The sequence below is a fragment of the Eschrichtius robustus genome, chromosome 2 (assembly GCF_028021215.1).
Source record: "Eschrichtius robustus isolate mEscRob2 chromosome 2, mEscRob2.pri, whole genome shotgun sequence".
Taxonomy (NCBI): domain Eukaryota; kingdom Metazoa; phylum Chordata; class Mammalia; order Artiodactyla; family Eschrichtiidae; genus Eschrichtius; species Eschrichtius robustus.
This window is the reverse complement of record NC_090825.1, coordinates 135,821,778-135,833,541: the sequence shown is the minus strand read 5'-3', so window position 1 is coordinate 135,833,541 and position 11,764 is coordinate 135,821,778. Positions and strand designations below refer to the sequence as shown.

The following is an 11,764-nucleotide window of genomic DNA, read 5'->3' as shown; positions in this document are numbered from 1 at the left end:
CTCAGAACCCCAAGCTACCTCTTGACCAAGGCAGTTGGAAAAAGCAATTGAAATGTCCATGATGGCAGGGAAAGTAGAACACGGCAAGAACTCAGGTTTTGAATTCAGACAGACCTGGACTCATACACTTTTAGTAATACTTACTAGCTGTGTGACTCTGGGCAGTTAATAACCTTTGCTGAGCTCCATGACCTGCTCTGTAAAATGGGGATAATCATATGTGCTGCTCCTGGGCCTATGTGTCCTCAGATCCATGCCTTTCCCTCCCTCCTCAATTATGTGTCACAGGGAGCTGATTTCTGCAATCTGTTGTTCCCAGGCTCCTCTGTCAGCTGGCTTCTAGCTGGGTTTGGACAATGGTGGGAGATCTGGGGGCAAGAAGAAGGGGCTAGCCAGGGCATTTCTCCCACTCCCATCAGCTGCAGGTGGTGTCTCCTGCAGCAGCTGCGTCTCCCCAGAGGGAGCTTGTATCAACACTATCACACTTTCGGGGTGATGCGTATAGGTTTTAATAATGTTGATGAGGCAGTGCCTTAATAAAGATTATTTTAGTTAATTAACCATCAATCATGTAGAGGATGGGATATGGCAGGGGAATTTTGATTAGGACATGGAAATGCAGACACTGAAGTATGTTGAGGCTTCTTGAACTGCAGGGATCCCAATGAGTAATTAAAGTAAGGAGAGGAGGGTTGCAGGGTGTCAGATACTGGCAGTGAGGCAGAGGAGGGGACCCTACAGTACAGGTGTTTAAACAGCTGTTGAAGTCAGTGTTGCTAGCATCACAACTCTACAAAGAACTAAACCCTCAAAGACATTTGAAATCCGCATACAAAGCCTGTCAAAATGGAGCGTCAATCCACTTTTTTTTTTTAACATCTTTATTGGAGTATAATTGCTTTACAATGGTGCGTTAGTTTCTGCTTTATAACAAAGTGAATCAGCTATACATATACATATATCCCCACATCTCCTCCATCTTGCGTCTCTCTCCCACCCTCCCTATCCCACCCCTCTAGGTGGTCACAAAGCACCAAGCTGACCTCCCTGTGCTATGCGGCTGCTTCCCACTAGCTATCTATTTTACATTTGGTAGTGTATATATGTCCATGCCACTCTCTCACTTCGTCCCAGCTTACCCTTCCCCCTCCCTGTGTCCTCAAGTCCATTCTCTACATTTGTGTCATTATTCCTGTCCTGCCCCTAGTTTCTTCATAATCATTTTTTGTGGAGAAAAGGGGGGAACCCTCTTGCACTGTTGGTGGGAATGTAAATTGATACAGCCACTATGGAGTACAGTATGGAGGTTCCTTAAAAAACTAAAAATAGAACTACCATACGACCCAGCAATCCCACTACTGGGCATATACCCTGAGAAAACCATAATTCAAAAAGAGTCATGTAACAAAATGTTCATTGCAGCTCTACTTACAATAGCCAGGACATGGAAGCAACCTAAGTGTCCATCGACAGATGAATGGATAAAGAAGATGTGGCACATATATACAATGGAATATTACTCAGCCATAAGAAGAAATGAAATTGAACTATTTGCAGTGAGGTGGATGGACCTAGAGTCTGTCATACAGAGTGAAGTAAGTCAGAAAGAGAAAAACAAATACCGTATTCTAACACATATATATGGAATCAATCCACTTTTATTACTCTCTTTCTTGAACCTTGTAGTGGGTTGAGTGGTGACCCCCAAAGATATGTCCAAGTTCTAGCCCCAGGTACCTATGCATGTAATCTTATCTGGAAATGAAGTCTTTGAAGATGCTAATTAAGTTAAGGATCTCAAGGTGAGATTATCCTAGATTTAGAGTGAACCCTAAATCCAATGTCTTTTTTTTTTAATAAATAAATTTATTTATTTATTTTATTCTTTTTGGCTGCGTTGGGTCTTTGTTGCTGCGTATGGGCTTTCTCTACTTGCGGCAAGTGGGGGTTACCATTCGTTGTGGTGAGCGGGCTTCTCATTGCCGTGGCTTCTCTTGTTGCGAAGCATGGGCTCTAGGCATGCGGGCTTCAGTAGTCGTGGCTTGTGGGCTCTAGAGCGAAGGCTCAGTAGTTGTGGCGCACGGGCTTAGTTGCTCCGTGGCATGTGGGATCTTCCTGGACGAGGGCTCGAAAACGTGTCCCCTACATTGGCAGGCAGATTCTTAACCACTGCGCCACCAGGGAAGTCCCTCCAATGCCTTTTTAAGAAAAGGGAGAGAGAAGACTGAGACACAGAGACACAGGGAAGATGGCCACATGAAGACAGAGGCAGAGATGGGAGCTATGCTGCCACAAGCCAAGGAATGCCAGAGCTACCAGAGGCTGGAAGAGGCAAAGAAGGAAATCTCCCCTAGAGTCTCCAGAGGAAGTATGGTCCTGTTGACAACTTGATTTCAGACTTCTGCCTTCCAGAACTGTGAGAGAATAAATTCCTGTTGTTCCAAGCCACTCAGTTTGTGGTAGTTTGCTATGGCAGCCCTAGGAAACTAATACAGACCCCAACTTTCAGCTATATTGTGTAAGTAAGCTGTTTCCTGAAAGCACAACTCTTTGCTGACCTCAGGTCTTTGATTATGTTACATTGGACACACACCATTTCTATATAACGCATGCAAATCTAAGTATTTGGCAAAAAATAAGAGATAGGCTAATTGATAGATCAATAGAGAGAGGCAGAAAGTAAGAGTGAACTAATAGTTAAGCTACTGGGGCACCTCTGCCCCTTTCCACACGGTAAGTGGTGAGTGCCACCCTGGAGGATGCAGGAGATGTGGCAATGACTGCTTCTCTGCTCTCCCGTGGACCCCACACTATGTGTGACCTCGGCATTTAAGAATTCATATTTTTCACCCAACATGTGTGTATGTATGTACGTATGTATGCATGTATGGATGGATGGATGGATAGACTGATGAGTTTATAGACCCAGAGAAAAATCATATGGGAACGAATAGGCAAAGCAAAGAGAGCTTGCTTACACTGACTAATGTGAGGCTTGATATACAAATTGGGACTCAGACGGATAAGTAACTTTATACCCTAGCATATAGCTGGTTTGCTTTCTTTGCTGACTTAAAATAAGGCCAGGCATTAGGGCACCCCTTTAAACTACTGGTGCTGGGATATGTCTCTATTACAATAGCTTCTCAAAGAACTCTTCCCTGCACCTCCCAGTCTAAATGAGTTCCCGTCTCTTCTGTCAAATGCTATCATAGCATCCTCTTTTTCCCCTTCATAGCAATTGTCATAGTTTGAAACTATGTATTTTTTGACTTTTTGTCTAATATCTTTTATACCCTACTGGATGACTTTACACTCAAGAAAGGTAGGATTCATGTCTGTTTTCTTAACCGTGGTGATTTAATGTCTAGCTCAATGCCTGACATATACTACTACTGCTACCAATGTTTGCTATTAATTGACTGTGTATTATGTGTCAGACACTGTTCAAAAGTGCTTTACACAAATTATCTCTTTTCATCTTTACAGCAACTCTATGAGCAGGAACTATTAGTATTCCCATCTTATAGATGAGGAAACTGAGATACAGAGAAGCTAACTTGCCCAAAGTCTCATAGCTAGGAAGTAGCAGAGTTGAGATTTAAATCCAGCCACGATGGTCCTAAAGTCAGGACCAGTCACTAAATATCTGTTGGATAAATGAATGAACCATGATAAATATGACTGTGTATGGTGCAACTTTGGGACTCAGAACTGGGAGGACATGTATACATCTTCTGGGCTAACCTCTTAGACCCTGTGGAAATGTCTCCTACAGCTACACTGAGAATTAGTTCTCCAGATCCTTCTGAAACACATCTGGTAATGGGGACTCGCTAACTTTTCTTTTTTTTTTCAAAATTAGTAAACAGAATTTTATTCAGACTTTACAAATATCCTTTACATTTAGCCTGAGATTAAGCATGAGAAAGTTCAACCTGAAGTTAGACTTCATTACCCAAACACTTCAGCATCTGAAAATAAAGCTGAGGATGAATGTTCATTTACCAAACATAATTTAAGCATTCCAATAAACTCTGACAATGAATAGTGACCCAAACCAAACTTTAACTTGCTCTGGTCTACATGATCTTCAGAGCCTAAAAGTACCTATTATTTAATGATGATTTTAAAAAGTCTTCAAATGACAAATTATGAAGGTGTGTCCAGATGTGGAATTTTAGTTCAACATTTCTATAGCTGCTGCTTTAGACTAGTATTAAAAAAACAACTCCCCAATCCTTATTATTCAACATGTGCTTGAAAACATGTAGCAGCATGGTATAGTTTATTTTTATAAATATTAGTACCTGTAATAAAATATAAAATACAGTCTCCATTTTTCAAATATTAAGTCTCTGAATGCTTCACTCATCCTTTGGTTTCAAACCCATACGATGCACTCATATGACATTGCAGATTTAGCACTGAGACAGAACACTGTACATCTGTTGGGGAAGGAGGGGTGCTGTGGGAATACCAAAGCGCTACATCATAGAAAGGAAACGTTGAAGCAAAAATACTTTCTGAATATATACTGTACATTATGTAAACAAACATTCATAATAAGAATCAACACAGGCCAAAATATTGTTTTCTAGGAAATCAGAGTCTTTTTTCTTTTAAATCACACACACTGAAGATGCTTTTTGTTAGGAAAAGAATGGAGCCTGTTCCTGTATTTGCTTATGTGCTTAAATATCTTGGAAACAAGTAATTGTTGCATTCATTTGCTAACGGTTTGTCCTCTTACTTGGCTGGCTGTTGCAAACAGGAATACAGTACTATTTCAGTACCTGTTCTTCACGTAATACTAGCTACGTAATATAGAATTAACTCATCTTTATCAGTCCATATTAATAATATAAATAGATTACATGAAGCAGTGAATTTCAAAATTTGTGCAGGGGAAACTAGTTGATAATTTGTTTCCAATAAGGCTAGTAGCAAAAATAATTACTACAAAGTCAGTCCAAGCTAGTAGCAAACCCCTGATTTAGCAAGCTGAATCAAAGTTTGAAGTTAGTTTATTTCCTATATTACTGTGCAAATCTAGAATTTCCTATGTAAGAGACAGTGCTGGCAGCATCAAAGTCCTGCAATAAGAGAATGAAATACTGATTAGGTTTTCAGAATGCCAGAGATACTATATGAAGAAATTTGAATGTCTTAATGACGGTGTCACAGCAATGGCCTCAGGATTTCCTTAATGAATCACAAACTAAGAAAGACGATTCATTAGTCAATAAAGTTCTCAATCAAAAGCCTAAATGTGAAGCAAACAATGATAAAGACACAAAATCAAAGATGCATTTTCTACTATGACCATCTGGAAGAATTTCAAGCTTTAGGTCAACATTGTGTACCAGCAGCGGCCTCTCTAACAGGAAAAAATTGAGTCATGACTGTCCATCCCTCTTCAAAGCTTCCAGTCTTTGAAGGAGTGCATTTCCAAATGCTTCCCGGTAGGCAGGGCTGAGTGTATCCAACAAGGAGTAGACTGTTTCATGGTAGGGAGTCTGTAAATGATCATCCACCTGGTCGAAAGCATAACCTACCACCCTGAGCCCGGCTTCAGTGAGCTCCAGGCAGTATCTATTCCTTTCTCTTGTTTCCACATTGATATAGGCCACATCGTCTGCACAGCGCAGGGTTTTTGAGACAAACATGGTGTTAACAGCAAAGAGAACATCATTTACAACTGCTTCAGCTTCCAGCCTCATGTCTTTCATATCAGTTCCTTCAAAGCCATTAAGCTCTGCATCTTCTTCAAATGCTGACACACTGCTCAGCTCCATGGGATTACAGTCTGTTTCCATTCTGCAAAAATGTGCTCACAGTTGGCGAAGACTCCGAGAGGACAGCGGCCGCTTCGAGGGGTTCGGCTAATCTCGCTAACTTTTCTAATTGGGCAACTCTCACTATCGCGATGCTCTTCCTTACACGAAGCTGAAATTCACTTCCATGGAACTTCTACCTGTGGATACTTGTTCTGCCCTCAGTAGTTTAAAAGAATTTTAGTCCCTCCCACATAGCTCTAATAGGAATTTCTAATTAGGTGACAGCTTCTGACCCAGCAATAGCTCCAGCTTCTGGCCAAACCATAGTGTATTGGTATCTCTATTAAACTGTGGTGTCCATGTCTGGATACAAGGCTTCCCAGGCATGCTAAGTGCAGGGTGGGATTATTCATCTTTGTATTCCTGGGGATTAATGAGCTGCTTGTTGAATTGAAATAGAGTGATTTCATAATGGTAATAAAAATCCCTTTATTTTATATTTGAAAAGTTACACAACACTTCTGCATGCTTGATTTCAGTTGATTTTCTATACAATATGACATTTGATCTCCATTACCTTTTTGATCAGAGGTTTAAGGATATTAGCGTTATAAGCAGTGTGAGAGGTACTCTGAGGTCCAGAGAGAATGAGTGGCTTGCTTAAGGTAAAACTAGTAATAAAATTAAGATTCCTTCTAAAATTGTACTTTCTGGAAGCTATGTCCTCCAGCCTTATGATCTCCCATAAATCTGGTGGATTTCCCCAGCTCTGGTTCTTTTCAATATGTCAACTGCGCTCAAAATTGTATTGGCAATTAGCTTCCTGTCATTGGAGGTGTACAAACTGATAATCAGATGACTTTTGGGCAGGGATATTGTACCTACAGCAACAGTTGAGACATTTAATGAATATTGGTCTAAATGACCTTTCAGGTAATGTAATGTCCAGTCTTATACTTCTATGCCACCCACAGATGGCATAGGAGTCAGATAGAATTTTAGCCATAAAACTTTGAAGAGTTCTACCAACCAAATCATTTCTGAATATAGTAGCATTGCTTCTTACTCCCAGTTGGAGCCAAGATCATCATCCTTCAAGACTGAAACACTGCCAGAAACATACAGCTTTTTAACACTGATTACCAACTCCTTGTGGGAACTTCCCAAGACCATTTGTCCAAATCCTACTCATTTTTCATGCCTCCTTCATCTACTTCCATCTACTCTGACTAGTCTTTCTCAATCCTTTGAACTAGAATGAAACTTTCCCTCCCACATACCACCTTAGCACTTTGTATCACTCCTATAAAACTTATTCAAGTCTGCCTTATATTATGTATGTTTTCCTGTTTCATTCAGGAATCAGTATTGATTTATATTTTTGCCCTCCTTTTATTATTATTGTTAGCCATATGCCAGCCAAGCCGAGCACTTTACATGTTTTGCCTTTTCTTTCTTTATTTCATTTACTCTTTGCAATGACCCTATGAGGTAAATGTTTATAACACCATCATTTTACAGATGAGGAAACTGAAGTTTGGACACTGTCATTTTCCTAAGATTAAGTAGTAAGTTTATGCCAGAGATTAGCTTATGAGTTCTTGGAGGACAGAGCCATGATTCTTTATTCTCCCCGGTCCCCAGCATAGTGTTTTGTACACAGTAGGTGTTTAATGATTTTTCTTTCTGTTGCTTATTGCACAGACCCAGAAAACATCATACCACACTCAGGGTAGGGAAAGCATGTGGTGCAAGAGAATCAAAGCCAGGTGGATAGGCAGGGCATTGGATTGAGGTGAAAGCAAACCTTAGGTTTGCATTGAGAAACTGTATTACAATAGGAACTCTCTGCCACCTTTCATCATGTGGCCACAGGAAATACTGAAAAAAAGGGCAGTGGTCTACAGTTTTGATTTTAGTCTTGGGTGGAATGAAAGGCAGGAAATTCTTATTATCTTAGCAGTTGGTCTGAGAATTCTTTCTAAGGAGAGATTCACCTTGCTAACCCTTGATAAATCCTCCTACAGTAGAAACTGGGACTCTGGATATATAGTATACTGTGCCTGAGCAAAGAGGAAGGACATATTTGTTGCTCTGGAAAGGGAGTGGGAAATATGAGAGAGGGAGAAAGGGGGGGTGGTAGAATCAGCAAGATGGTGAATCAGCTGTGCTGGGTCGTGCATGACGTAACTACCCTCCATAACTGTCTGATGTTCAGTCAGTTCTTAGAAGCTTAGCAAATGGTTTGTATAGATTTCTCTTGGAAAATGGGGAAAAGGCTGTGCCTTGGGACATGGGAGTAGAATGGCGACAGTGAATTCAGTTATAAGATTCTCAGCATTAGGAAAAAGCCAAGATCTTGAGGATGGTTTAAGGCTTTCCCATGCTGTGGAACTGGGTGTTTAAGGCAATATCACTGAGATCTCAAAAGTTTTTTGGGGCAAGTGTCTGTCATTTGGTAACATAGCTACAAGTGGTCACATGACTAATTTGAATTCAACTGGACAAACAGTAAATAGACGGTTTTTGAGGACTAACCCAAAGCCAGGCACTGTGCCAGACTGGACATCTTCTCTGGACTAACTGGGAGAAACTGTAAACTTGACCTCTGGGAATGCTTCCCTCAGTTGTTCTGCTGAGAATTCTTTCTCAGTTCTGCTGGTCACGCATTGGTTCCTAAGGTAATTAACCCAGATTATTCTTCTAAGAGGCAGGACCTCAGTCTGGGAGCTTTCTTTCCCTCACTTCTTCCCATCAAAATGTGTCAATTTACAAAAAGCTATAGGACTTCTTTGAGAGTGTTCTGAACTTAGACTTGGGAGACCTAGGAGGAAATCTCTCTCCAGAACTTTCCAGCTGCTTGACTTAGGGCAAAGCATTTCACTTTTGGGAGTTGTATTCATTTTAACTTGTCTCCCTATAATGATTTTTACCTGTCTGTCACACAATATACTGTGAGTGGCTCAAAGGCAAGCAGTGTTATCTTGTCTCTATTCTTAGCACCCTAGAATAATGCTTGACAGTCAGTAATGTTTGTTGTAGAAATGAATTAATGGGGGGACTTCCCTGGTGGTCCAGTGGTTAAGACTCCATGCTCCCAATGCAAGGGGCCCAGGTTCGATCCCTGGTCAGGGAACTAGATCCCGCATGCCGCAACTAAGACCCGGTACAGCCAAATAAATAAATGAATTAAAAAAAATAAGAAATGAATTAATGAATGAGCACATACCTGTCCTTGCTACTTCTGTGAAGCTTGAATGAGTTAATGAATATGAAAGAGGTTAAAAAAACCCCATAATTTGCTTGTTTATTAGACATCTCATCACAGCTAGCTGCCACATTTGAAATTATAAAACTAAGCCAGTTGACTTAAGGCATTAATATTTGAGAGTCAGCTTTATGGGTTACCTCTGCTGGGGGCTACTTGTGTCTTTGTATGTGGGTTTTGGGGAAGAGTATATTTTACAAAGGGAATTTAATTAACTCCTAGTAATTTTCGAAAGCCATAATGGGCATACTGAAAAAGATTTTTTGGACTAAGAGGGGGCTTTCTTGGTTTCTTCAAGCAGGAAGTAAAATCTGCCAGCTTCAATTGTCCCCACAAATGCCGCTACTACAGCATCTGTTCTAAGACTCCTGGAAAAATGCAGTACAGTTGTGACAGGCTATATCTTTAACTCAGTCTCCATTTAAAATGAAGCACAGGAAGCCCGAAACAAATGACCAAGCCACATAGCAACTGCGAGAATTAGTGATCATTGTGAGTTAAACGAACCATAGAAATTACGTTTTTCTTTGGGTTTCATGCAAAAACTTCTCCCATTTCATTTTAAGTTGCATGCTTTGCACAAGTGATTTTTTTTTTTTTTTTCCGGAGCACCATGAATGATTTATGACGTTCTGACGCCGCATCCCACAAGATTACATAAGGAACAGAGAAAAACAAGAGATTGAGCCAAACTTAAAAAAAAACAAAAACAAACATTTAAAAAAAGTAGATTTCATCTTGGCTTCAGTCAGGTAACAGTGTTCTACTCACTGAAAGTGCCCGCTCATTCCAAAGCGCACCCCATTTATGCGAGGATCCCCTCAATTTCCTCTCACTGTGGCCAGCACACTACTGTCAACTTTATGTTTGGCCCCCAGCGATGTCCTGGAATGTCCAACTGCCCCGATTCCTCCCCTTCTTCCCCAAAGTGGACTTGGCAGTTGGATTGTATAAACGGCCTCATTAGTTCGGTTGATGATTCGACAAAAACATTGATGGGAGTAATATCTACCAGGCTTGTCATTTCCTTAATCATGAGCTAATAGAATTTCAGAGTTGGCAGGGGCCTGGGACCATCTATTTCTACCTGTTGTGTGACAGATAAAGAAACTGATGACAAGAGAGCTGAAGTGACTTGCCTGAAGCCACACAGCGAGATTAGCTCAAGCAGGGTGATGGATGTAACTCAACTTCAGGGTAGTGTAGTCTGTGTATATTTACCCAAAAACTTTTGTCTCCTTATTTAAGTTGTAACATTGGATATTATTTTCAAACTACAGGGAATTTAGAATTCCTGTTGCTGACGTGTTTATGAAGCCAGAGCCAGTCTAGGGAAGGTGGCAAGTGCTAGCAAAGCAAGGTCCTGTGTTGAGGGTTCCAGTACTGGGTAGCAGGCTGGGTGGGGTGAGGTGGCTCACCAGAGTGGTCAGAAGTGGCCAGATCATGGGGATGAGAGCTTGTTTGAAACCTGAGGTCTGGTCAGTGGGCCTCTATGCAGTATCTGGTTTGAAGGGTAGGTATAAGATGACAACCTGAAGGTGCAACCAATGTGAGGAGTCGAGGTGTGACAGAGGGCAAGACAGTTGAGATGAGTGGTCAGGGCGTGGGCTGTGATTGAGTAGTGGGGCCACCAGTGGTGGGACAGGGGCCAATCACGGGCTTAAGGGAGCAGGACTGAATCATGTCATTTCAAATTTAAAGGCAAGGACTGAAAACTCACTACCTTTACCTATGAGAAAAACAAATAAGTTATAGAACAGTGTGCAGACTATGACTCCACATATACATAAATCTGTCTAGACCAGTGGAATGGAGGGTACGATGTATTTTCCTGGTTAAGAGCACCACGGATTTAGGAGTCAAAAGTCTTAAATCTGCTTTTTGGCTCTGCCTGTTACCAGCTGTGTGATTCTGGGCAAGTCACTTAACCCCTCTATGCCTTAGATTTCCCAGCAATAGAATAAAACCTACTTTATCAATTTGCTGTCCTAAGATAATGTATATAAGACACTTAGCACAGTGTCTGGCACATAGTAAAGGTATAAAAAATGGTCCCTATGTATTTTTTTAGACTTGTTCTTTGGAATAAGGTAAACCTGGATTTGAAACCTAGCTCTGTCACTTGTTAGCTGTGTGCCCTTGGGCAGGTCATAAACTCTCTGAACCTCAGTTTCCAAACTGTAAAACGGGGATGATAAATGCCACATTGTGGGGATGTTGTGAGAATTACGTGAGGTAACATCGGGGGCTCAGCCCAATGGAGTCAAAGAAAAGTAGTACTAGGGGAATGGAAGCAGGAGGATGAAGTTAAAATGTTGGGTGACAGAGTCAGAGAAGTGAAAGGAAGAATGCTCACAAAAATGTTGACGGTGATTTTTATTTTCTTCTCTGTTAGTGTGTGTGCTGTTTGAAAAAAAATTGTTTACAGTTAGACTGTTTTATTGAAAAGAAAAGAATGGCTAGTAAATAGCAAACTTCAAATCAACAAAAATAAAAGCTACTGCTTGCTTTACAATGCTCTAGTGTTAATGATAAGTAGATAAAGCCAAAGAAAGACAAGCTTAGTCTGCAAAAGAGAAAGACTGATGTCTAGAGATTTCTCTCTTAGGTGGAAATCACTGTAGCTGTTTTGGATCAAAATAACCTCTTTTTTTCCAAATCACCTTATCAAGTTAAGTATTTTGGGGGTGTAGACATGATCATAGACAGTAGCAGA

The 11,764-nt window shown here is 40.8% G+C and overlaps 1 protein-coding gene and 1 non-coding gene across 2 annotated transcripts; one reads left to right on the top strand and one right to left on the bottom strand.

Annotated features, from left to right (window-relative positions):
• Positions 1-4,382: 4,382 nt before the first annotated feature.
• LOC137758558 (GSK3B-interacting protein) lies at positions 4,383-5,877 on the bottom strand. The gene has a single exon (XM_068534573.1). The coding sequence runs from the start codon at positions 5,817-5,819 to the stop codon at positions 5,400-5,402; it is 420 nt and encodes a 139-aa protein (XP_068390674.1). The 5' UTR covers positions 5,820-5,877; the 3' UTR covers positions 4,383-5,399.
• Positions 5,878-8,843: 2,966 nt separating this feature from the next.
• On the top strand, positions 8,844-8,916 carry TRNAW-CCA (transfer RNA tryptophan (anticodon CCA)). Its single transcript has one exon. It is a non-coding gene; the product is annotated as a tRNA-Trp (tRNA).
• Positions 8,917-11,764: the final 2,848 nt, after the last annotated feature.